General features: G+C 43.2%; 6 protein-coding genes across 11 annotated transcripts; 4 read left to right on the top strand and 2 right to left on the bottom strand.

Moving 5' to 3' along the window:
- Window positions 1–1261: 1261 nt before the first annotated feature.
- On the bottom strand, window positions 1262–2644 carry LOC112349820 (pentatricopeptide repeat-containing protein At4g02750-like). The gene has a single exon (XM_024684935.1). It carries the CDS (start codon window positions 2642–2644, stop codon window positions 1262–1264), a length of 1383 nt encoding a protein of 460 aa, XP_024540703.1.
- Window positions 2645–13055: 10411 nt separating this feature from the next.
- Window positions 13056–16707, top strand: LOC9647074. 4 transcript variants are annotated; one of them, XR_002993549.1, is made up of 5 exons: window positions 13056–13559; window positions 13633–14884; window positions 14948–16176; window positions 16239–16409; window positions 16480–16707. XR_002993549.1 is itself a non-coding variant. In XM_024685140.1 (4 exons), the coding sequence occupies exons 1-3, from the start codon at window positions 13208–13210 to the stop codon at window positions 15783–15785; spliced, it is 2442 nt and encodes an 813-aa protein (XP_024540908.1). In that variant the 5' UTR covers window positions 13056–13207; the 3' UTR covers window positions 15786–15813; window positions 15879–15915. The 4 variants fall into 4 exon arrangements, 1 of the variants encoding a protein (XP_024540908.1); XR_002993551.1 differs by lacking the exon at window positions 16480–16707 and having other exon boundaries at window positions 14948–15804; window positions 15879–16176; window positions 16239–16261; XR_002993550.1 differs by lacking the exon at window positions 16480–16707 and having other exon boundaries at window positions 16243–16403.
- LOC9649620 (xyloglucan 6-xylosyltransferase 2) lies at window positions 16508–18375 on the top strand. The gene has a single exon (XM_002980034.2). The coding sequence runs from the start codon at window positions 16927–16929 to the stop codon at window positions 18244–18246; it is 1320 nt and encodes a 439-aa protein (XP_002980080.2). The 5' UTR covers window positions 16508–16926; the 3' UTR covers window positions 18247–18375.
- Window positions 18376–18443: 68 nt separating this feature from the next.
- LOC9647073 (probable protein phosphatase 2C 45) lies at window positions 18444–19982 on the bottom strand. Of its 2 annotated transcripts, XM_002979884.2 has the most exons (8): window positions 19725–19977; window positions 19540–19667; window positions 19380–19478; window positions 19155–19304; window positions 19008–19094; window positions 18858–18949; window positions 18727–18801; window positions 18444–18674 (listed from the first exon to the last, which is right to left on the bottom strand). In XM_002979884.2, exons 1-8 carry the CDS (start codon window positions 19790–19792, stop codon window positions 18531–18533), a joined length of 843 nt encoding a protein of 280 aa, XP_002979930.1. In that variant the 5' UTR covers window positions 19793–19977; the 3' UTR covers window positions 18444–18530. The 2 variants fall into 2 exon arrangements, with proteins under 2 accessions (XP_002979930.1, XP_024540912.1); XM_024685144.1 differs by having other exon boundaries at window positions 19155–19478; window positions 19725–19982.
- A 72-nt stretch (window positions 19983–20054) lies between these two features.
- On the top strand, window positions 20055–21170 carry LOC9647072 (small nuclear ribonucleoprotein SmD3b). Of its 2 annotated transcripts, XR_002993552.1 has the most exons (6): window positions 20055–20283; window positions 20359–20411; window positions 20478–20544; window positions 20622–20681; window positions 20771–20911; window positions 20972–21170. XR_002993552.1 is itself a non-coding variant. In XM_002980033.2 (5 exons), the coding sequence occupies exons 1-5, from the start codon at window positions 20125–20127 to the stop codon at window positions 20837–20839; spliced, it is 408 nt and encodes a 135-aa protein (XP_002980079.2). In that variant the 5' UTR covers window positions 20055–20124; the 3' UTR covers window positions 20840–21170. The 2 variants fall into 2 exon arrangements, 1 of the variants encoding a protein (XP_002980079.2); XM_002980033.2 differs by having other exon boundaries at window positions 20771–21170.
- Window positions 21171–22279: 1109 nt separating this feature from the next.
- On the top strand, window positions 22280–22822 carry LOC9649619 (indole-3-acetate beta-glucosyltransferase). Its single transcript, XM_024684934.1, has one exon. The coding sequence runs from the start codon at window positions 22280–22282 to the stop codon at window positions 22820–22822; it is 543 nt and encodes a 180-aa protein (XP_024540702.1).
- Window positions 22823–24060: the final 1238 nt, after the last annotated feature.

Here is a 24060-nt window from a genome sequence, read left to right as displayed (position 1 = left end):
AATATTCTAATCTGAATACCAATCCTGGATTTGGAATGATGCTAGACTGGAAGATTAAAGGGAACTGAAGTATATCTCTAGTTGAGTCTAGTATTCCTAAGAGTTTAAGAATGATTAAGATTGTACTCCAATATGTTAGTTTTGGAAAATTTCATATACTTATATTCCATGATATTGGAAGAGAAGGGAATAGATTGGTCACGAAACATTGAACAAGTGCTAGTTGCCATTGAAGAAGCAATATTGCCCTATACAACAACATTATATATAAAACTCCACCCTGCAGAATAGAAAGAAAGTTTTCAAAGGGAATGGATGAGTAGGAAATGGCACTTGTGATATTTCTTATTTCCAATTGGGAGAATTGTTTGGGATGTTGAGCATCCCTGATTGCTATGCTAGATAATATGTTTGATAACATATGTCAAACTTCTCATCATCAAATTACTTAACTATCCTTCATTATACATATATTAATTCCTAAAGCTCTCCAAGGATTTGGTTCTTGACAGATAATGGCAATGACTTTGCGGAAGATTTGATAAATTTCCTTGTAAAATCGCCTTGCATACATGCTTTGCAAAGAACAATCCAGTCAACATAGATTAAGCCCATCATAAAAGTGGGCCAATTGTCTTTAAACTTAATTCTCTGTATCAACATCCAATGAAGCCTTCGTAAATGCTAGCCATCAACGAATGGGCTGAGGCTCAGCTCCAGCAACATGCTGTGCAATGCTTCGCAAGCAGAGAGGATAACATATGGAACACAGAGAGGAGAACATATGAAGCATGTCGGGAGGCAACGAGGGAGATAGGATACAAAAGGAAGGCAATTATCACCTTACTGCAATGAGCCCATCTCCACCCGCGCCTCAAACGCAAGCTTTCCACACCACTACTTCCCACTTTCAACAAGAGCTCATGAGAGACTTCCACGGCTCACTCTCACCGGCATGGTCTTGAGAATCTGGATTGCCACGCCTAGCATGGCACTGATGTGGAGCAGGAGGAGCGCAGTGCTGCTGCTGAAATTCACAACAGCAGCATTGGATCTTGCATTGCTGACTATAGCAAACCCACTGCACTTAACATTCCAGATGCATGGGACACCACGGACTCATACGCGAGAGGCGGAGGACTATGCTCCTCATGAAGACTCTCCTATGCTCAATCCTCTGTGCGTCCCGCTCTCCATCCATGGGGGATGGGGCGGCTCACGGAATGGCTGGATATCAACGATCGATGTTTGGGTCAACACATCAAGTCTGAACTGCTCTGAAGATGTTCTCCAGCATCACATAAGGCAATGCATCACTCACAAGGCTGGACTGGCACGTAAATTCCGCAGCATGCATCCCTCGATTCATCTCCCCGTGGTTTTTACACGCGGTAAGAAACGTTGCCCATGCAACTCCATCAGCTGGCAAAGGCATATTCTCCAGGACATCCTCGGCCTCTTCCAATCGCCCTAGCCGTCCTAGAGCATCAACAATGCAGGTGTAATGGTCTTGCGAAGGGTCCAATCCATTGTCAAAGCTCATTGCCGTGAAGTAGCTTACTGCTTCCTTGACAAGCCCCAGATGGCTACACGCCGTCAAAACGATGGCAAACGCTGCCTTGTCGGGATCAAAGCCGTGAAGAAACATCGCCCAAAAGAGCTGGATCGCAGAATACGCATGGCCGGTCTGGGCATATGCTGCTAGCATTGTGTTCCAGGAGACCAAATTCCAAGTTGGTATTCTATCAAACGTCTTCTTTGCCTCACAAATATTTGCATCTAAAGCGTATACCACGAGAATTGTGTTCCATGAATAGGAATCCCAGCAGCAACACAAAGAAAACGCTCGTATAGCGTCTTTGAAACGACCTCTCTGGGCATAAACAGCGATTATCGCGTTCCATGAAACAAGATCTCTGTGTGGCATTTCTTCAAACAATTGTTTTCCTTGATCAGCGTCACCTTTTTGCGCGTATGACTTGATCATAATCGTCCACGAAAGTATGCTGTGCAGAGGCATCCTATCAAACAAACTCTTGGCATGAATCAAATCCCCATTTTGGGCATAGCACCAGTGCATCGCCCCCCAGAGGATCGCGTTTCGGTGGACAATCTCCTGGAAGACATCCTCCGCCTCCTCCACGAATCCATTCTCTGCAAACATGACGAGCATCACCGCGCGAGTGATGCTGTTCTTCTCGGGCATGGAATCAAACGCGGCCTTCGCATCGCCCACTCGCCCGCGCTGCGCGAAACCCTGCACGAGGATCGTCCACGCTACCACATTCGTCTCGGGCATCCGATCCAGCACCTCTCTCGCTCGCCCAATCTCTCCGCCGCGAGCAAATCCCCGCAGCAGCGTCGCCCACGTCTTGCAGTTCCTCTCGGGCATCACATCAAACACCGCCTTGCTCGATCCAATCCGCCCGCAATCGCCCAGCGCCTTGACCATCGCAGTGGAGGAAACTACGTCCCGCACCGCCATTCGATCGAACGCTGCCTTGGCCTCGCCCGGATGCCCACTCTCGGCATACGCGCTCGCGAGCGCCGTCCACGACGCGATGTTCTTGGCCGGCAATGCATCAAAGATCCTTCTCGATTCCTCCAAATGCCCGCACCGCGCGTAGACAACCAGCGTTTCCATACGTAATATCTATACTGATGACTTATGATTAGTAAACGCAAGTCATAAAGGTCAAGTACAATGAAACTTCAAACAATTAAACACTGAATTGAGGAAATTTCTAAGCCAAAGTCAACCAAGATCATCACATTTATACTATTTACGACTCCAGCAAAAACAAACATAAACTACTCATCCTCCATTAATTCTATATTGCATGTTATGAAAGAGATTGCCATTTGCTCTTCAAATGCTAAAAGAGAATTCTCTAGGTTGATATAAGCCATCCATATGTTCATCTTTTCCATTTCTTCTTATCTTCTCCAATGCCCTATAAAAAAGAGCTTGCATTATAACACCTAAAGAAAAATAGAATCAAAAAGTCGTCCTTGGTCTCTGGAGGCTGGTCCTTCTGTAATAACTTCTCTTTTGCTGCAGCCTCCCTGTTGAGAAGCAGGACATGAGAAGAGTGAATATAAACAAGAAGTAACTCTGCTCTTTCAAGTCAATTGGCACTGTATCCTCAACGTCTTTGTTGAGAGTGGATCGACATGCATAGCTGTGGGAATCGTTTTGATGCCAGATCCAAGTAGTCCTCCTCCTCCCTCTCATCATTATCCATGAGCACATTTGTGCTCGAAGGCTCTTCATTTATAGCTTCTTCCTCCATCGGCTCGATGCCATCCTCAGGGGTCAGATATGACGCTTTCATTCCAAGAGATTTTCCGCATCAACCTGTAGAGGGAAATCATAACCCTGTGGTTTTACTAAAGCTTTCGTTCTCACCTTTAGAATCTTTACTTGAACCCATTGGCCGACTTTGTAAAGTGTTGACAAGTCTTGAATAAAATCGTAAGACACTTCAGAGACATGACACAAGCAACCTGGAGCACAGACTAAGAACTTGAAACCAAGATAGAGAGAGAGCTTACCACATGGCTCTCGGGAAGGCTGATGAAGATCCCAAATGCTTCAATGTTGTGTATGCGGCCACTAACGATCTCTCCAGCACCAAACTTCTTCCAGCCACTTGAATCTTGTGATGTTGTTGCCGTCAAAGACATTTCAATGTGCCCAGACAATGGCTCGATGCTTAAAATTCTGACGAAGAAGAAGATATCAGCAAACACTTCCATACGGAGAAAAGTTCATACCTTCCCGATATCACCTTGCCTGGTGGAAACATTTCTGCAGGGTTTTGTACAAACGAGTTCGATAGGTTCTTCAGTTGAATTCTAGCTTCAAGTGAAGGTGACAGGACCACAAAACAACCTTTCTCCGTCACATTCTTGACAAAACCCTGCACACAAAAACAAGTCACGTCCACAGCATGCAAGGTTTCTGCTTACTTGCACTTCATATCTTGCTTAAGTTCCAACACGGAATTGACAATACGAGCATTGGATGCAGAGTCAAAAACATTTAATGCAAATCTCGAAAGTAGTGTTTGATAGCTCGGAAGGGACTCAAAACCACCACGTCCACCAACTTACTGAAAGTTCCAAGCCCATCTTTCCCCTCCCTGGTCGTTTTAAATCCAAGACCCTGCACCTTACGAACTGTCCCTCTGTAAATAAACTGGCTGGGTCATCAATCCATGTATCGTTACATGAACTTTTCCGAGACTTTCCCATCTGCCTTGCACAGTATGTCCGCCAACACCAGCAAAAACTCGTGTGATTCGTCGGCCTAACAGGTCGTTTTTCTTGAATTGTTCGTCACTTGTTTTCGGGTGTAGAGACAAATCCACTTGCTTCCTTTCGTGGTTAACACTTCTTATATAGCACTGGAACGGGTCACCGACTTTGAAGCGCTCTTTAAAACGTTCAAGCTCCGAGGGATCGTCAGACGTGTCCAGTATAAAAAGGCAGCCTTTAAGATGGGGTGAGAGGACTAGCCATGCCCAGTTGTCCTTTACTTCTTGAACGTATCTGATAACCGACTGTTCAATGGTTACGGTCTCGAAAGTAATCACTGAGCATGCAGCATCGTTTCCTGCAAGTCATGATAAGTAAGCTAATTCAAAGGGCCACCATACAGACCTGCAAGCTCAGATGGACGTAGAGATAAATCCAAAGTGGCAGCATTTCTGTGCTTTCTGCTGGTTTTGCGTTATGAAAGGATTTTCTCGAACAGTCTGCCCAACACTGTATTTTCTCAATGGGTTCCCTTCTTCATAATGATCAAGACATTTGAGGAGTTAAAAGACAGACTGGAAAACAGAAACGAACCTCTGTAATGTGCACATTCCCACGTAAGGAGCAGTGGCTGTCCATGGGACAGGGCTTGTCTGCCAGTCCTAGAACTATTGAGTGTTGCAGCCTCCATGAGGTGATTTCTTGGGTGATTTGTGACCTGTGCAGTATGAGAAAGAAGTGACGATTCACAGAAGAATTCTAGAAACATGGAGCTCAATCTTGGAAATGTGATCATGAGCATAGCAGGAAGTTTTGAGCAAGAGGGCCTTGGTCTCTTGGAATGCAATGATCACTGCAAATGCCTAGAATGGGTGTCTTTTGAAAGTGCTTAAGCTGTTGGATTTCATTCCGGCACCTTTTGTGAATGCATTGATGACCACCCATGGCAGATCAAGGATCCTAGCTCAAGCAAGAAACATGTTTGATCAAATCTTGTGCAAAACTGTGAGCTCCTGATCACCCATGATCTAACTGTAACCCCAGTAAGGATAATCCAGCAAAACCTTGCAGAACTTACCTTTATCAGTGTCTTAGCCACGCCAGCCTAACAAGCAAGATCCAGGAGAACTTTTGTATCAATCACTACAGCCACTTGATTATATTGTTGCCCATTGCATGGAGAAGAGCTCAAACTTCTTCTATCACTATGATACTCTACTATGAGGAGCAAAAAGCTCCTTGTTTTTTATTTATGGACATGCTATAAAGACAAACACATCAGACTACTAAAAAAAAGTGAACTTTTTGACTAGTAATAATGTTCTTAAAGGAAAGTTTGCAAGATTTTAGTATTGCAAGAGCTTATATTCTTCACTATTTGCTTTAAGCTTGCTATAGGAAGAATAAAATTGATAAAAAAACATTAGTTGAACTCTTTGAGAGATAAACAAGAAGTACTATGTAAAAATTGACAATATCAAAGCAAACCAAACGCTGTTGCATAACTCTTGGTCCAGAGCTAAACTCTTATAAACATCTCTAAACATGCTCGTTTAATTAACCACCAATGAACGGCCAAGATATCTTTACCCCTAAAAGCAAAGAAGATATTATCAAACACTATTTTTTCAATGTTTGTTTTTTTTTCTTATTTTCTACTATTAATTAACTTACAACTCAATCACACAATATTTGGAGCTGGAAGAATTGAATCCAACTTAATTTCAGCAAACTGATGAGGATGGACAATTTTTATTTTCATTTCTTTTGCACTTCTTAATTTACATTTCTTAATTTGTTTCTACTCTTCTTATACACACTTCTTCGGTGTATTTGGCCATTATATTTAGCTGAAACACATGTACACGTACACTAGTACACTACGTACTAAGCCTATGATACACACTTGTTTCTAATTCTCAACGATTTGTGCATCTGCTGGTTAATACACACACACACACACTGTGTAGGGCTAGCTCCATCCACAAGAGAGCCTTGAGGTTGGGCACCAGAGGCTGGAAGAAGTCGTCACAGGAGAGAGCAGGCAGGTCACCACTCACGACAAGCTCAAAAAATCTGGAAGGAAGACGTCGCCGAGGAACTGGTGAGTACGTCGCAAGAAACAAATGCCATCGTCACCAGCTTCCACACGTCTTCAACGTGCTCTAGGAGCACAAACCCAAAGTTGGTCATGCTATCACCTTGCTCCCGGAACATGAGGCGGTACTTGCTATCAGCAAAGAGTCTGGGTACCGGCAAGTCTTCATACTAAGGCTTATTATCTGAATCTGGGCACTCCGTTTTGGGGCACCTGTTGGCAGGTTTGCTACCAAAAAGAAATTTAAATTGAGATGCATAGTTTTAACTTTTAAATGTTAATTTTTTCTCCGTGAAGTTCAGGTTGACGGCAGTACTTTGACGAGGCATGCTCACTCAGCGGCCCATGTTTCTGCTTGACTCACGGAGGTTTAAAACCAGGGATAACTGCAAGAAAGAGCACTGACATGTTTTCAAAAGTAGTTGTCACAGGAACATATGCCATCCTGGAACACATGAACCCGACTGGCATCTTTGGAGATGATTAGCCTTTTTTCCAGCTTAGAGATGAGAGCAGTGGCCGCGTGGCAAACTCGGAGATTTTTCACAATTCTGATGGTCTCCTTCTGGTGCGAGTTCACCAGAGCACACCCCAGCACAAGCTTCTCACTGTGGCCGCACAGGTGATCCTCTTTCTCTTCCTCGGGTATGTCTTTTAGAACGTTGATCACATCGCTCGCGTACCCCTCCTCTTTCATTCTCAGCAACAATTGCTTGAGCTTGGCCGCAATCTCGTCGCTCTGTGAGTGACTCCTATCCCCGACAGAAAAAGAATGCACTTTTCCCGAGCTAACGTCCGTCCACCAGCTTCTCCCGGGCTCCCTGAAGCTGCCTTCACCTCTCATTCTCTCCACAACAGCGGCCCTTTCACTGAACATCCCCAGGTTTCCAAATATATTGGCCATCAATGCGTAGGGCGTGCCGCTCTTGGGATCCATCTCCACAAGACGCTCAAACGCGATCGTGTAATTCTTCCACTTCCGGCAGGCTCCGAGCAGGGACGTCCAAACCACTGCATCCGGTTCAAAAGGCATGGCTCTGAGAACTCTCACAGCTTCGTCGAGGAGGTTAGCTCGCCCGAGCATATCGATCAGGCACACATAATGCTCCAGACGTGGCTTGACTCCATACTGCTTGGGCATTTCATCCAGAAGCTGCCTTCCTTTCCCGACTAGACCACCATGGCTGCAAGCGTTCAACACCGAGACAAAACTCACATCGTCAGCTTTACAGCCCTCCTCCTGAGTCATGGAATAGAAACGCTCCAAGGCCTCGATCGATCGGCCCTGGAGAGTGTAAGCCTGTATGAGAGAGTTCCAGAGACCCGTGTTGTCCTGAGCTCGGCACTCGTCAAACGCTTCCTGAGCAGAATCAACATCGCTGCATTCACTTTGTTTTGATCCATGGGAAAAACTCCACACATTGCACTTAATCCTTTGGAGAGATGACTATGATAAAAAAAAGAGCAGTCCAAGCATGGAAGTGTCATTGTAAGGCCATTGCCTTGCCTCCTCAATGCAAGTTGAATGCCAAAATGGTTTGCATAAATCAGTCCAATCTAACACAATAATGATTATTTTAACCAGTAGATTAATCCTTATAGTTATAATTTATAAAGAATGATAATTTTCTTTATTTTTCCATTGGCGTCTATCTTGATGATATTGTTATCTTCTCTAATACTCAAGAAAAATATGACTATTATATTTGTATTATTTTCCAATACCTTCAATAATGCTACCTTTTTGCAAAGTTGGAAAAACATTCTTTTAATCAAGATTTAGTGGAGTTTTTAGGCTATATTATTTTTTCATATAGCATCATTATGGATTCTTTCAAGATTTCTATCATTCTTAAGTGGTAATGCTCAACCTTTATTTATAATATTGTGAATTATCAGTGTTCATTTGGGGTTTTTCCAAAATCCCCCTTTTCATGACATGACTCACTATAAAAAATGCTTATTTTGTATAGCCTTTTGCTATATAAACTTCTTTTGCTCTCCTAAACTTTACATTCAATTCTATCTTAGTTCTTATCCATCTGTAAAGAATGACTCAATAGACAATAATAGAGTTCAATAGAGTTTTATATAAAAAGAAAAGGTTTATATATAAGAGTGCACCTTCTTTTTTACTCAAATAAGGGTTTTGGGATAACCAAAAAGAACAATTTGAGAAACAATCCATAAAGTTTAAATATAAAAAAGGCCCATGAATAAAAATGAATTTCAATCAATTAAAGGTTTTGGGATATTTAGGGTTAAATATTCATGGGCAAAAGTAGCAATGTGCTAAGTGACTTCTCAAGAAGTTTGAATCAAGTGTAAATTTTTATACCCAGCCTAATATAAACCCAAGAACTCTTAACTCCAAGTTCTAAACTCTTAGGTCTGACTCTTTGCAATTATAGCACATGTTAGGGTTAAACATCTTAACTAAATTCAACAACTTACACCATCCAAATAATATAAAGCCATTCTTGTTAAAGTAAATGCTTTAGATTTTGCTTTAAACACTATCTTGTCATAAAAAGGACTAAATAACAAGCTTCACCCAATTGCTCTCCACTCTCTCAAAAGTATAAATTTATAAAAAATTATTATGACAACTTCAATAAAGAGTTACTTTTGCCCGAAGGCTTCTTTCCATGTGATCTTTACATATAGTGATCACAAAACCTTCATTATTAGTCCTTGGTATCGGTATCAAGTTTGATAGTCATAGTCACTATCCTATTTTTAATTTATGATTGCACATTAGTTAGGAAAAGTTAATGGGATCTTAGTCTCACTTCCAAATTAATTCTCTTGTATAATTATCTGCTCCTCTTTATTACTGCATCAAGTAACAGATTGAAGTAACTCAAGCCATTGATCCATCTATTCAGAAATCTTAACAATCAATTTATTTTAATACTTCTCTAGCTCATTATGATGATTATTAATTTTTTCATTTCTAAAACAAACTTCTTCATTGATAGACTAAACTATATATCTAATGGTGAGATAAAGTTGGGTATTGTCTAAGTGTGCTAAAACAACCTAGCAATAGGGCACATTAGTTTAATAGTAGTTTTGGTGGCTTTATGTGGATAAGTATGTATAAATTTTTTAATTTGAACTTCCCAAGAGGTCACTTAACTTAGTAATACTCAAACTTAAGGACACTTAACCCTATCTTAAAAACCTTAATCAATTGAAAAATAAAGTGCATTATTATTCTTTTCCCTTTGACAGAAATGATTTAAGAGATGATTGGGGTTCAAATATATTTTTTACTCTTCAAAGTCAGAGTGACTTTGACCTTTGACTTACTGTAAACTTTTTAAGACCTCACTCAGCATAGGTACTCAAAACCCAAGGATAATTAACCCTAAATATCTAAGACCCTTAACTAATTGAAAAAGAAGTGCATTCTTATTTATGGGCATTTTTCCTTTTATATTTAAACCTTTATAGATAAATTTTCAAGTTTATTTATAGTATATTAAAATCTTTATCCATCATGCAAACAGACCAAGATACATAAATATCCTTCATCTAGTTTTCACTAGCCCATTCCTCTTGCTGCAAGAGCTTGGCAATTTAAATATATAGTTTTCTTCATTAATGTTCCACTTTCTTGAGGATTTCATAGTAAGTCAACAAGTTTTCCAAAATAATTTTTTTTTCTATGTCAAAAAATGATTTTTACTTATAAGGTTTAATATCATCATAGATTGTTAGATGATAATATTATTAGTGATTGAGGGTTTCAATTTATTTTTATCTTTGTATGCTTAGTTTCTTTCTTTTTTCTATGTCAAAAGTCAGTTATGAACTTCTCACCTGATAAGTAATCGAAGTATACTATTCATAATCTTGAATAGTATGTTCAATATCTACACTATTGAACATAGTGTAAATATTGGTTCAGTATCACCTTTCTCATGCTCAAGTTGTTTATTATCATTCTAGTAATTATTTTCACCAATTTAACTTTAGTTTTTAGTTGGATTAAAGATTTAACTTCTTTGTTATCATTGAAAGGCCACACACCTTTTCAATAAATTGGATTATCAATTATAAGCAATAAAAAACAATTTAAGAGATGATCTGTTAGAATTTCAATATAAAGAGAAGGGTCTATGAATAAAGTGTAATTTTATTTTCTAATCAGTTAAATATTTTGAGATATTTGGTGTTAAAGTGTTTTTAGTTTGAGTAGTATTGGGTTGGATGACATTTTAAGAAGTTTAAATTTATGAGCTTACATCAATATTTTGGTCCTTTCTTTATGCTTTGTTATACCTTTGAGCTCATTTATTAGTTTAATCTCCCTCCATTTATAAATTTATATCTCCATATATTTTTATTGAAACTTTATTATGCCCATTTTGATCCACTATCACCTCCTTCAGAGGTTATTGCTAATGAGTAGGATTTTGAGGTTGTTATCATCCTTGACTCAAAGTACCAATATTGCAAACTTTATTATTTAATTAACTAGCTTGGGCATTTTCTTAGTGATTGTACTTGAGAGTAAATATTATTGGGTAATTAATTGTTAGTGAGGTAATACTCAACATCTAAATTGATTAAAAACTTCATCAATAAGATAAAAGTAAAATTCTCACTCTCAACATCCAAATCAATTTGAGGAGGAGAAAGAACACTTAACTCAAAACTAAATTAAGAATGAGAATCACAATAGTCAAAAGTAATTAATATACTAAGAGAAAAAAATACTACAGATGAAGAAGAAAAACTAAAAATATGAAATACTACAGATGAAGAAGGTAGTTTAAGCTGAAAAATAAGAAATAACTAAAAATGAATAAAGGTAAAGAGAACAAAAGATTGAAGAATTGACACTTACACAATAAAATCTTCAATTTATCTCCAAAATTATCCTCGAACTCTTTATCACAATTAGGAATCCATTCGAAGTTATAAACATTATTTTCTCATAAATTCAATCTTTGAATATATCAGATGTTAATTTAACTTTTGGTGTTGTGAAGCATGATTATGCTAATGTTGCTCCAATCAATGTATTACTTCAGCTTCCATGGGATGTGATTATATAACTTCTTCTGTTTTCAATGTTTTACCATCTCTTGCTAATATAGAGTTTAATCATGATATTAATTGGAGAGCTAGTCTGGTTGTTGGAAGATACAGTAGGAACAACATTGCCTAATGAGAACAATAGAGTAGCATTTGCAATCTTGATCAAATTACTCTTTGATTGACAATAATATGCTATTGTGAAAGAATGAAATATAATGAAGATCAAACAAAAGAGATCTACACAAAAAATTCTAAATCTATTGAGAAACAAATAAAACCATGATCTTGAACACTAGAGCAAAGTACTAGTAACAAATTTTTACCTTTTGAAAACAATTTAATGCTTCTTACCTCCACCAATATAGTATATTAATTAGGGTTTAACCTCCTACTTAGATTCAATCCCAAATCTATATGCTATACTATTATAACTAGTATAGCTGTATATATAATATGATCAATATAAAAGGGTTTAACCTTATAAATTATAAAAAGTTATTAGGGTTTTATAGCAATAGCTGGGTTTGAAAGAAAGATTGAGATTTTTTAGCATTGTGATTGTGGTTGTAATGCAAAAACTAATGGAAAAGCTCAATATTAAACTTAATGAAAATAAGCACATTGGTAGTAAGAGTAAAATAATCTTTGGGATAGACCAATCTCGCTCAAGAAAATTAAAAAGGATAAAATAACATATATGTAATACCTTTTACATTACCTTTGAAGAATCAATGCTACAAAATCAAGGTTTGAACAGATAACAATTGTCAAACATCAAACATATCAGAGGAAAATGTTCAGTGTAATGAAAGGCTCGATTGGGAAAGGTTGGCTTCACAAACACCTAACAATTACTGACTTCCGAAATCATTTGTTACTTTCAGATGCAGTGAATTAAGTTGATGGCATAGATTTCCATATCAACATAATATATACTAAGTGAGTAAAGATAAATTCAAGGAAGAGATGAATAGCTTGTGCTCTATTCTTAAGGAAATATTATAGGAAAACCTTTGTGAACTTTCCAAATTTATAGGGTGAAAATTTCATTAAATCCTAATAAATAATGAAAATAGTGATAAAAGAACATTAACTAGCAGCACCAAACACTCCTCTCACTCCAGCTGCGTGGATCTTACATGCACTCAAGAAGCATCCCCAATTAGAAACATCTGGAAGAAGGCTCCACAACACTGATCAAATACTATGCTACAGCATCTAAACAATGCTGCCAAGTGTCCATTTTGCCCAACTCTCTGATTTCACATAATAACTTTGGAACTTCTACAGTGTCAAACAAGCACTTTGCTTCGTATACATGCCCTAGTTCGGCATATGCGGTGATCATAATATTCCACGGAACACTGTCTCTCTGGGCTATCAGATCAAACACTCTTTTAGTTTTTGCAAGATCATCTTGATTGCAAAGTCTTGCTAGAAAACTGTCCACGAGACAAGGTTTCTTTGAGGCATTGAATCAAGAGATTGTGTAACTGGTCGACTTCACTGCACAGGGCGTTTGCTACGTCGTGCTGTGGCATTCTTTCATATGTGTCTCTTGCTAGATTAGTGCAGCCATGTTGCACAAAAGAGTTGATAGGTGTTGCCCATGACACTGAATCTCTCCGCGCCATCCTCTCAAAGAACTTTCGAGCTCCATCAAGATCCCAGCACTGGGCATGCAACGATCATAGACTGGATTGCTTGAACCATGATCTCTTTCCATCCTATCAAACAGTAAATCATCCGGCAAAGTTGTAAAGCTTCCGAGGGTTTGGGGTTTAGGGTTTTTAGATTATGTCTCGCATTCTCCGGGGATCTCTCAGGGCGAGCAGGATCCAGCGGCGATCGTGGAGCGCGTCCGTCGCGCCGGCGCCGGCGGAGGATGATCCCAGGAGCTTGTATGGCAGTGGATGGGATGCGGGGCCGCGAGCGGTGAGAGTGGCGGTGTGGTGGGATTTCGAGGACTGCGACATCCCAGCTGGGATTCCTGCGACGAATGTGAGCAATAATATCATCTCTGGGCTGCGAACCAGGGGATTCAAGGGTCCAGTGTCGATCGACGCGTATGGTGATACATGGCAGCTCTCGCGGAGCACACAGGAGGCGTTGGCTTCCACTGGGATTTCTCTCCACCATTTGCCATCGTGTAAGTTCTCGATCTTTTCTCTTTGCTGGATTTTCGTGGATCCATCGTTGTGATTCCTGTTTTTTCTATCCAGCTCGCAAGAATTTGGCCTCAGATCGAACTCTCATGCTGGATTTGGTGCTGTGGACTGTCGATCATCCGCCACCAGCGCATCTCTTCGTCATCTCCACGGACAGTGATCTCTCCAGTGCATTACACTCCCTCCGGATGAAGAACTACAACGTTCTTCTGGCATGCAACTCTCACTCGGCCTCCCCGGCTCTCCTTGCCGCAGCTTCGGTAGTATGGCAGTGGGGTAAGCTCGCTAGAGGAGAAGGCCTAGTAGCACAGACAATCGTGAGCAGCGTCCATCGCTCCTCGCAGGAGTTTCTACAGGAAATAAGTTCGCCGCCGCCACCGCCACCATCGTCTCCTCCACCATCATTTACGCCGCCAACGCCAACGCCAACGCCAACGCCTCCACCATCATTTACGCCGCCAACACCACCGCCACCTTTGTCTCCATCGCTGCCAAGTTCGCCATCTTCATACACTCCATCTCCGCCACCACCTATTCCAGCATCACCACGTCCAGCTCAAGATTCTCTGCCAGGGAGACTAGAGAAACAGGATTCTTTACAGGACTTCCACAAGGATATTTGCGCACTGCTCCAGCAAGCGGCCTCGACGCTCAGCCAAAAGCCTCCGGAATCGATGCTTTTGAGTGTGACCAAGGCAGGTAGGAAGGATGAGCGCTCCACAGCAACAGAGAACAGGAGTGGTTCGAAGGAAAAAGCCCTGGCGAATACTGAAAACGACTCCGGCACCAACCAGCCCGAGTCTATAAAGCAGTCGTCCTGTGAGGCACCGTCCGGGGGCTCCACGCATGATGCTCGGCAAAGCGATAGCAAAGTCGTTGTCCAAGTCGCAAAGCAAGTAGCAGCCACCACCGAGAGCTCGACGTCTCAGTGTCAGCGGCAGATAAATGCGGTGACTGTGAAGGATGGAAACGCAGTGAGCACATCTCAAAGTCGCTCGCCAGGTGCTGTCACCAGCGCCCACGAAGGAAAGTGGACGTGGAGAAGGTTTCTGTTCGGATCCAAGGCTGCGAGTCGAGCAAAAGTCGATGGTGGACAGGAGGAGATTAAGGAAAGCTTTCCCAGCCATTCTATTTCTCCGCCAGACGATGAGGCATCAAATCAATCATTTCCAAGGCGCTCCTGGAGTCACTTCTGGAGGCGTACAACGGCAGCAAAAGAGGACAAGGGAGACAACGCATGGGATATTGTGAAACAGTTTTCTAAGACTGAGGAAGGTGCCTTTCTTTTATCCAAATCGCAAAGCCAGTAAGTTTCGTTTTGATCTTTTGACAGCTTGAAAGACTTTTGACACTTGCTTTCACACCGCAGGAAGGAATTCACAAGCTTGCTTTGCGAGTCCGGACCGCCATGCATTCGAAACTGGGAAGAGGACAGGGTATCAGAGGTCGTCAGCCGTCTCGTAGCCGAAAAGGAGATTGATGCCTCGGCATGGGAGCTTGAAAAGGATCCTTCCTCGCAGCTTAAAACGGAAGAAGATGACATCCAAAACTCGGACGACACTGCTCCCGCATTAAGTGATCAACCGTGTCCTTGGGAAACGATAAAGGGACACTACCCCAGCCTCGAGGAGCTGAGGATTTGGATGGTCTACTTTTTAAATGTGGAACAGGAGCGGAGAAGCTTCGACGTCTCTCATCTCAAGGCAGAGTTTAAGAAGCAGTTTGGCCTCTCTCTCAACCTCAACATATTCGGCTGTGTGAGGATCAAGGACCTCTTGGGCGTCATGCAAGACATCGTTCACGTATATTATCCGAAGTCTACAGTGTGCATGATAAGAACCAGGACGTTTCCCAGGATGGCTAAGGTGAATCCACGCGCGTTGAGAGATTACGCACCGCTTCTCGAGGAGTTGCTACTGGAACACCCGGATGGAATTCCCATTAGTATGATCAAGGCCAGGTTCTACAGCAAGTTTAGCTGCGACATCGATCATCGAAAGCTTGGCTACTCGAGACTGGACATGTTTTTGAGAGCTGCACGGAGTGACATTTATGCCAGACTGGACAGTGTGGAGCATTCTGTCTATGTCTTTATTCGAAGACAAGAGGAAGAGAGTACTGGCGAGGAGGAGCAAGAGGAAGAAGAAGAACAAGGAAACGAAGGACGGCCAGCGAAATTTATCGTGGACAAGGAGATCAGCCTATGACACAGGACAGGACTAAAGCGTAAAAAATGTGTTCCTTTCGTTTTATTCTAGTTTTTGTTTTGGTAGCTAACATAGAGCTGTGTTTTCTCTCAGGAAAACTGACACAATGGAATCACGCTTGAACTGGAAAGCTGAGATGCTACATGTGCTTTGCTAGTTGGCAACGAGAATTTTTGTTCGACGCAGGCTCTCCCATCCACTCCGTCCTGGAAAATCTTATCTTTCGCTCTAAACTTGGAGCCAGATACGTACCGAGAATCGCTCCACAGCGCTTCTCTCGAGGGAGATCAAAGATGCTGCGCCAAGTTTCCAGTTTTCACCGTGGTCCAAGCACCCTGCGGATTAAAATCTCGTCGCCAAAGGCTGTCCAGCAGCTGGATGCCTCTTCCAAGTAAGCAAAGCTGTTGTTTTCTTCCTTTTCTGCATGGGATTCGCTCGCTCACGCTATAGTAGCCAGGATTGCGACGTCTGGATTACTCTAAGATGATTGAGAGGCGACCGACACAAATCTCCTGTGGAAGCTGCATTGGCTGTTAGAAAGCGTCAACAACCGTGAAATATACAATGGCTGCGAGCGCGCGCGAGAACAAAGAAAAGGCGAGAAAAATGGCAACGTGACTCCAGGCAAGATAGCAATTTTTCACCCGCTGCTTTGGTTTTTCCTGATTGACGCCAATCTTTTGTGTTGTTGCAGCTTACACATCGAAGCCAGCGGCCGACTGACACACTTGAACCGCGGCGCTCTGCCGTACGGCTTCCTCCGCCGTTGGATCCGTGGGCTTATCGGACGGCCCCAGGCGGGTAGCCGGATGTGGGGAAATACTCTGGTGCTCTTGCGAGCACAAAAGGCCAACTTTTCCAATGTGGGTAATCTCAGGGATCTTGTCCTAGTCTTCTCTTCTTCCAATCTCTTCTTTCTTTCTATCATTGCTTCCTTCTATTTCTTCTTCCGTCAGCATCGATTCCTTCTCGCGGGTAGAGTCGTTTTTATCACTGATTGGTCGATTTCTTCTCCAATCTTTACGAATTGGCTCTATCTCTTCCATTCATGAGCGATTGTTCTCTTGCTCTTGTCAATTCATTCTTGTTTCTACCAATCAATCGATCGCTGAATTGATTCGAGCCTCGCGCCTCGCTTGCGATGAAGCCTTCCAAATCCAGCACCAGGCCCGCGATCAAAGTGATCTCCGACAACATCCCCATGACAATCGGCGCCATTCTCACAGGATTCCTCATCTGGAGCTTCGTGCTGGCGCCATACGCGTCCAATTCCCCGGTGGAATCCGAGGAGGAAGAAGCCCACCACCAATTCGCTGCTGCCGCTAGTGGCGACGCATCCAGGCACCCACTCTCCTTTAAATCTCCCTCTTCCTCCAAAAGCTCCAAGAGCTCTTCTTCTTCTTCTTCTTACTCGCACGCCACGCAGTACATGCCCGAGCGCACAGACCTCGAATTCCTCCTCAACAAGTCCCTCGCGATCGATCCCCTGCTCAACACGTCCTTCGCATTGGGACCTCGAATCACCGACTGGGACGAGCAGCGATCGCGCTGGTTTGCCGACCACAACCAAGATCGCGATCCCTCCAAGCTCTTGCTCGTCACTGGCTCCCAGCCCCATCCATGCCTCAACACTCTGGGCGATTACATGCTCCTGCGATCCACCAAGAACAAGATCGACTACTGCCGCCTCCACGGCATCGAGTTGTTCTACAACGCCGCCACTTTCTCGTCCGATCTCCCCAGCTGGTGGGTCAAGCTCCCGCTGCTGCGATCCTGGATGATCGCGCGCCCGGACGTGGAGTGGTTCTGGTGGATGGACAGCGACGCCGTTTTCACCGACATGGCCTTCTCCATCCCTCTGGATCGCTACAAGGATCACAACTTCGTGCTCCATGGCTGGGATCATCTCATCTACGGCGAGAGGAAGTGGACGGGGCTCAACATGGGAATCTTCCTCGTGAGGAACTGCCAGTGGACGATGGATCTGCTGGACACGTGGGCGCCCATGGGATTCCGGGGGATCGTGGCCGATAGAATCGGCAAGGTCCTCACGCTGGCTCTTTCCGGCCGCCCGGAAGATTTCGAATCGGACGACCAAGGCGCGTTTATTTACTTGCTCAATGCCGATCGTGCGGCGTGGGGCTCGCGCGTCTACCTCGAGAACGCTTACTACTTGAATGGCTACTGGAAGGATCTAGTGGAGAGATACGAGGAGTTTGCGAAGAACAGCCACCCGGGATTTGGGGACGATCGCTGGCCCTTTGTCACGCACTTCACGGGATGCCAGATTTGCAGCGGCAAGATCAACAATGTCTACACTCCGGAAGAGTGTAGGAGGCAAATGGATCGCGCGCTGTTCTTCGCGGATAACCAGATCTTGCAGGGGATTGGATATGTCCATCCCAGCCTCGCGACGCACGAGATCGTGGCTGCTGCCAAGAGCAGCGACGAGCAAACTTGATGGATTCGCTCACCGGTGAGTGAATCCAATGGATCAATTATACAAGAAGCAATGGATTGTGACAAGCTCGATCGAGTCGATGAGATATATTGGATCAATCGATTGGTTGCTCATAGGATTCGTATGTGATGAGAGGTTTTACGTTGACATCAATCGATATCATGGCTTGTAGCCATTGTCGCGGTACTTCATTTAGATCGATCAAAGTTCTTTCTTTCACATTATAATATTTTATGCTTATTAACACGTTAAACACCGGTTAGCAAGAATTATAACAATACCCTCTATTCACACTTCGAGTTCTTGTGGAGGAACCTCACAACGACGCAAGTTATGTTGTCAGCGCTTCCTTTGCCATACGCCTCGCTCGTTAATCTCTTGGCTGCTTCCTCCGGATCCAGTATGGATTGGACCATCGACACAGCGTCCTGCCAAGAACAAGTGAATTCACTGCCTTTGAGATCAAATCACGAAGCTTACCTGGTTTGTCAAAACATCCCACAAACCATCGCTCGCGAGGAGTAAAAACTCGACGTCTTCCGTTATCCTCTCTTCCTGTCAGTGTCCCGTGGTGAGCTACGAAAGACCGTCGCAAAAAACTAGCAGCAAACCTGGATCTCTGGATCCGCGAGGACGAATTTCTTCAACGAGCTGTCTCCAAAGGCTCTAGACACGGCCAGCACGCCTCCAACTCTCCAGGTTCCTAGACAAACGCACAAGACATCGTCAATCCGAGCCAAAGAGTACGTTTGCGTGCATACCCAAATACAAGACATATCCTCCAGCGTTTTCTATTCTTTGGCGCTCGTCCGATCGATCCGGCTTGTGATCGTTGGATAAGGGAACGGCTGGAAAGAGTAGCACACGTGAAAACCATCACACCAAATAATAAAAACCATAAAACGTACCTTCACCAGCCTTGCACAGCACCGCTCGTGAATCGCCCAGGTTGGCCACAAGCAAGCGATCTCCAACCAAGATCGCTGTGGAAGCCGTGGAGCCACACTGATCGGGGCCATTGTGCAAGTAGTCCGCATCGGTTTTTCTATAGGCCTCCTCTGGAAAGAAGGAAAAAAACAAAGAAGAAGACTGTTCAATCAACCAATCAAGCGTTTGCACGAAGATCCACTGACCAATAGCAAGCTTCGTGTTGCTCACAAAGTGAGGATGTCTTGTGAGGTTGTCAAAGAGGTTTTTCTTCACATACTCGGCAGCCTCAGAACCACCGTGTCCTGCAAGAACCAAGGCAATTCTCGATGAATCCTGGTAGAAGAGAAACTAGGAAAGCCTCACCGTCGAAAACTCCAAACAAACCCACCACAGTATCATCTATCTTGGAAATTCTAGCATCGTAGAAATCTTCCATGGACATCCTCTTCCCGCAAAGGCTCGAGTAGCCATAGCTGAATCGCTCATCTTCGCTGCCAAAGAGCAAACAAACACCTCTTAGCCCCAAATTCACCGACACAAACTCCAACCTTAGCCCGCTGCCACTGACCGGCGGCCGAGAATCGCTAGATAGAAACGCTTCCGTCAAGCAACGCATGATTTCCTCCCCACAGCTGATCCAAAACCTACATACCGCGGCGCACAGCCTCCTCGCGCTCCCAGGTACGAGACCTAAACTCGCATTCGCAATCTCCACCTCCCGCGACACGATCGATCGATCGATCTCGTCCCCAGCACCACAAACACTATCCCCGCGTTCGAGAAAGACCTAGCCAACCCTGGCCGTCGGATCCTCAAGAACAACGCGGTTCAAACAATCCAACGGTCGGGGCCCTGTAACTTAGTCGCCTAAAGCGGGAATATTATTTCTTTTGGCAAGAGCTAAAGCCCTAGGGCAGATTTCTAGGGTTTCTTGCTTCTTTGGGCGCCATGAGCAAGAGCTTGGGGATTCCAGTGAAGCTCCTCCACGAGGCGGAAGGTCACGTCGTCACGGTGGAGCTCAAGAGCGGCGAGCTCTACAGGGGTACGCTGATCGAGTGCGAGGATAACTGGAACTGCCAGCTCGAGAATATCACTTACACTGCCAAGGTTTGCCCCAATTCCTAGTTTCTCTCTCGGTTTCTCGTGCTTACTTTGGTTTCTCGTGTTTTCCTCGTTCTCTAGGATGGGAAGGTTTCGCAGCTCGAGCATGTCTTCGTTCGCGGCAGCAAAGTCAGGTATTGCGAAAGTAAAATGTTTAGAGATTGGAACAAAGTTGTGATTTTTTCTTTCTTTTCTTTCAGGTTCATGATCATTCCTGACATGTTGAAAAACGCTCCGATGTTCAAACGATTGGAAGCTAAGATCAAGGTACGATGATCCTCTCTTCTTCTTTTTTCTTTCCAGGTGCTAGATTAATTTTCTTTCTTTAACATTCCTTTCTGTAGGGGAAGGGCTCTGCTGGAATTGGAGTTGGAAGAGGACGAGCGGTATCCATGCGGGCAAAGGTAATGTTTTTCGACTTCTCTCTTTTGTTTTCCTTCTTGTTCTCTCTTTTGTTCTATCGTTTAGTTTCTAACGAAGTGTGTTTTAGCAGGCAAGAGCTGCTGGTCGAGGCGTGCCGCAGCCAGTCCCTGGTGGCCGAGCCATGCCCGTGAGGAGATAGAAAGCCTTCCCTTTGTGTTTAAGTTCTCCACCTTGCTGCCAAACTCCCAACGCTTGTAGCTGGACGCACCTTGTGAGAATTTTTGGTATGCTATTAGATCCTTAATGGTTTTAGTTTCTATGTATGGAGCAGGATCCAATATTTGTACGCAATCCGCCCTTGGTGGTTTTTTGTTTTCCAGAAACCATAGATACTTCACATAGGTGATACGCTCTTCTCTTTCGATTTTTCTCCTAGGCCAGTTTAATCGCTGTAAGAAGATCTGGAGCAGGACAAATTGTCCATCACCATTTTAATTCTTCTGGCCAGCGCGTTTTCAGCTGAAGCGATATAACCAGCGCTCCACCCGTTTAAAAGAGTTATTCGAGCACGCACAGTAAGAGGAAGAAAAACAATGTCGTGGACGATGACAAGCTCTCTAGCAGCGATCACAAGTAAGCGTGCTCTTGATGGTCATGTTTCTTGGATAACCGGGATCTCAAGTTCATCCTTGGGACGATCCGAGCGCTGTATAGCAGCAGTCCGGTAGTAGTTGGAGGCCTCTCTCCGCCGACCAGAGATCTTTAACTTCGAGCCAGGCTCGCTGGATCCAATCGAGCAGTCAGGAGTCAGGGTCCGAAGATGGAGGAAGATCAAGCAGGTGGAATCCGACAACCAGGGCTCGCTGCTGACAGGGAGAGATGAGGCGGGAAGATCTTCTCTTCTGCTTTGTCAGCTATAGATTTTAATGTTATGCTAAAACATATTTATGATAAAGTTTATTAATTTTACCATTGTTGATGCTTTGCTAGTGTATAAATCACAAAAACATGCGATCCCATCCAAGAGAAAATGGCCGGATCCTCATTGCGTCTAAATGATCCAAGTGCCAGCTCTAAATATAAACCAGAAAGAAATAGTTTACTCGCAATGGCCAAACACATCGTTGCGCTCGAAGGCCATGTCTCTCCCATGATGCATCTCTCCATCTTTCTCGCCCAGCAAGGCTTCTCGATCACCTTGGCAGCCATGACAATCGGCCCATTCGATTGTTACAGCTTCATCAAGAACAAAGGAACTTGGCCGCCTCCAGGCACCACGAACATCAGCGTCAAGGAGCTCACCTCCACAGACCCATTCCCTGCCGAGGCAACATCAGAGAACCGAGCGGACATGACGCAAAGCTTGCGGTACGCTCAAACTTACCTGGCCTTGATGGAGGAGCTCGTCCGAGCCATCCCGGACGAGGTGTGCTGCATCATCTCGGACTATCTCTTCGACTGGTGTCCAAAGCTGGCTGCGAAGCTGGGAGTTCTCGGGGTAACTCATTCCAGCATCCGCCACTGTCACTTGGTGTGAGCTTAGTATCGCTCGCCTTGCTGCTGCTGGAATGGTGCCATCGCAACCAGGTAAGCTCCAAGAGAACGAGCTAGCCTTTCTTTTCTTGCCTGTTCTTTGCTTATGGGCGAGCTAGCTGACGATGTGATCCTCTCAGATCCTGAAGTGCAAAGGTCGGAGATACCCTGGCGCAACGACAAAGCTTACCAGGATCAACAGCCAAGCTCTCATGGCTGCCGATCTCGCCATCGTGAACACCTACCAGTCGGTCCTCTCAACGACGAGCCACACACTGTCAGATTTGGCGTATGCGATACCGATTGTCTCAAATGGCTCGACGAGCTCGACATCTCTTTCGGGAGCTTTGCGGCCATGACTGGCGACCAGATGGAAGAAATCGTGCGAGGACTGGAAGCCAGCAGCAAGAAATTCCTGTGGGTGATCCGACTCGAGCAGCCAGAGATCTCCAAGGTCCGATTCCCAAGCACGGATCAAGGAATGGTCGTCCCGTGGTCGCCTCAGAGGAAAGTAGCGGTTGGAGCTTTTCTTTCTCACTGCGGCTGGAATTCTACCGTGGAGGCCGTCGCCCGTCCTCTGTTGGCCACTGCTGTTCGAGCAGATAAAAAATCTATAATGCATAAAATTAATAAAGAAAACACCATATAAAAGAAATAACCTTTTGAAATCAAACTTTTCATCAGCCTTTATCTAGATTAATTGAACCAAGCAAATTTCCATACACAAGTAACTTCACATAAGTTACATCATAATTTTTATAAATTTCCATTGTAGCATTTCCTCATTTCCTCTTCAAATTTTGTAATAGGATATAAAAACAGGATGCTTATAATGCATTTCAGCTATCATGTATATTTTGTTCATCGCTCACTTGTTCTTTAAATCACTTGTTCTTTAAAATAATTGTCCAATTCATCAATACTTTGTTATTTCCTAAATGTTTTGTCCTACCACATAAATACTCATTCATAAATATCTTGATTGAGCAAGATAAGTCATTATCAATAAGAGAAGCATAGAATTTCTATGAACAACCTTCTCTTTACATCAAAATGTGTATCATTTCCTCTCTAAATGGATCAAAATCAATTTAAAATTTTCACTATTATCCTTAAATTGTTGATTGAATCATATCTAGCTCATAAATTAACTCTTTCTAGCCATGATTAAATCAGATTGATATATATACATATATGTATATATATATATATGTATGTATGTATGTATATATATATCTATGTATGTATATCTATGTATGTATTTATTTCACTAGTTTTGATAATAATGGTATTGATAATTTAGTCATACCTTTGTGTTATTAACATTCATTCATTTAGTTAGTTAGCAACTATGTTAGTGCTCAAACAAACTAAGTGATAAGTTAGGTTAGCTATATTCTAGACGAGATTGAGCCAATTCATACATGCTCTTTATCCTGGACTTTTTTTACTTTGTACTTAGTCCTAAAGTTAGGACAAATGTCTTAACTTAAATTTAAGTTATTTTCACTAGAATAATGCTGATTCACACTTAGTACTATTTTGAGGTAATACTTAACTGAAATTTAGGATATCAAATTCAAAAGCTAAAGGTGCCCCTTCCCATCTTTAACTTTTAAAACATTGTCATAGCTAAAATTCTATTGGCATATTCTTTAGGGCAGTATGGCAGGACATATGAGATTTGATAGTAGTATAAGATTGACCAATGAAGCTTATGGGAATTGCATAACATCCTCTCAAGCCAATGGCATGAGATCTGGTAGTAGTATAGGATTGACCAATGAAGCTTATGGGAGTTGTATAGCATCCTCTCAAGCCAATGTCATGGTGCTTATAGCATCAATGTCTACAATAGTGGAGCCTAAGACCTTAATAAGCTTTCTT

The sequence above is a fragment of the Selaginella moellendorffii genome, unplaced genomic scaffold (assembly GCF_000143415.4).
Source record: "Selaginella moellendorffii unplaced genomic scaffold, v1.0 SELMOscaffold_43, whole genome shotgun sequence".
In the NCBI taxonomy this organism is placed as follows: Eukaryota; Viridiplantae; Streptophyta; class Lycopodiopsida; order Selaginellales; family Selaginellaceae; genus Selaginella; species Selaginella moellendorffii.
The sequence above is the reverse complement of the archived record's forward strand: the minus strand, read 5'-3'. Positions and strand labels throughout refer to the sequence as shown.

What these genes read in the sequence shown, in the direction of transcription:
- LOC9647072 (XM_002980033.2), top strand. Translation starts at nt 20,125, where the DNA reads ATGAGCAAGAGCTTGGGGATTCCAGTGAAGCTCCTCCACGAGGCGGAA. An exon ending in GATTGGAAGCTAAGATCAAG is followed by an intron (nt 20,545 to 20,621) that starts GTACGATGATCC and finishes TCCTTTCTGTAG; the next exon opens with GGGAAGGGCTCTGCTGGAAT. An exon ending in CGGTATCCATGCGGGCAAAG is followed by an intron (nt 20,682 to 20,770) that starts GTAATGTTTTTC and finishes GTGTTTTAGCAG; the next exon opens with GCAAGAGCTGCTGGTCGAGG.
- LOC112349820 (XM_024684935.1), bottom strand. Translation starts at nt 2,644, where the DNA reads ATGGAAACGCTGGTTGTCTACGCGCGGTGCGGGCATTTGGAGGAATCG.
- LOC9647073 (XM_024685144.1), bottom strand. Translation starts at nt 19,792, where the DNA reads ATGCGTTGCTTGACGGAAGCGTTTCTATCTAGCGATTCTCGGCCGCCG. An exon ending in GTCAGTGGCAGCGGGCTAAG is followed by an intron (nt 19,668 to 19,724) that starts GTTGGAGTTTGT and finishes GCTCTTTGGCAG; the next exon opens with CGAAGATGAGCGATTCAGCT. An exon ending in TCGCGGATCCAGAGATCCAG is followed by an intron (nt 18,802 to 18,857) that starts GTTTGCTGCTAG and finishes GGACACTGACAG; the next exon opens with GAAGAGAGGATAACGGAAGA.
- LOC9649619 (XM_024684934.1), top strand. Translation starts at nt 22,280, where the DNA reads ATGGGCGAGCTAGCTGACGATGTGATCCTCTCAGATCCTGAAGTGCAA.
- LOC9649620 (XM_002980034.2), top strand. Translation starts at nt 16,927, where the DNA reads ATGAAGCCTTCCAAATCCAGCACCAGGCCCGCGATCAAAGTGATCTCC.
- LOC9647074 (XM_024685140.1), top strand. Translation starts at nt 13,208, where the DNA reads ATGTCTCGCATTCTCCGGGGATCTCTCAGGGCGAGCAGGATCCAGCGG. An exon ending in TCTCCACCATTTGCCATCGT is followed by an intron (nt 13,560 to 13,632) that starts GTAAGTTCTCGA and finishes TTTTCTATCCAG; the next exon opens with CTCGCAAGAATTTGGCCTCA. An exon ending in TTATCCAAATCGCAAAGCCA is followed by an intron (nt 14,885 to 14,947) that starts GTAAGTTTCGTT and finishes TTCACACCGCAG; the next exon opens with GAAGGAATTCACAAGCTTGC.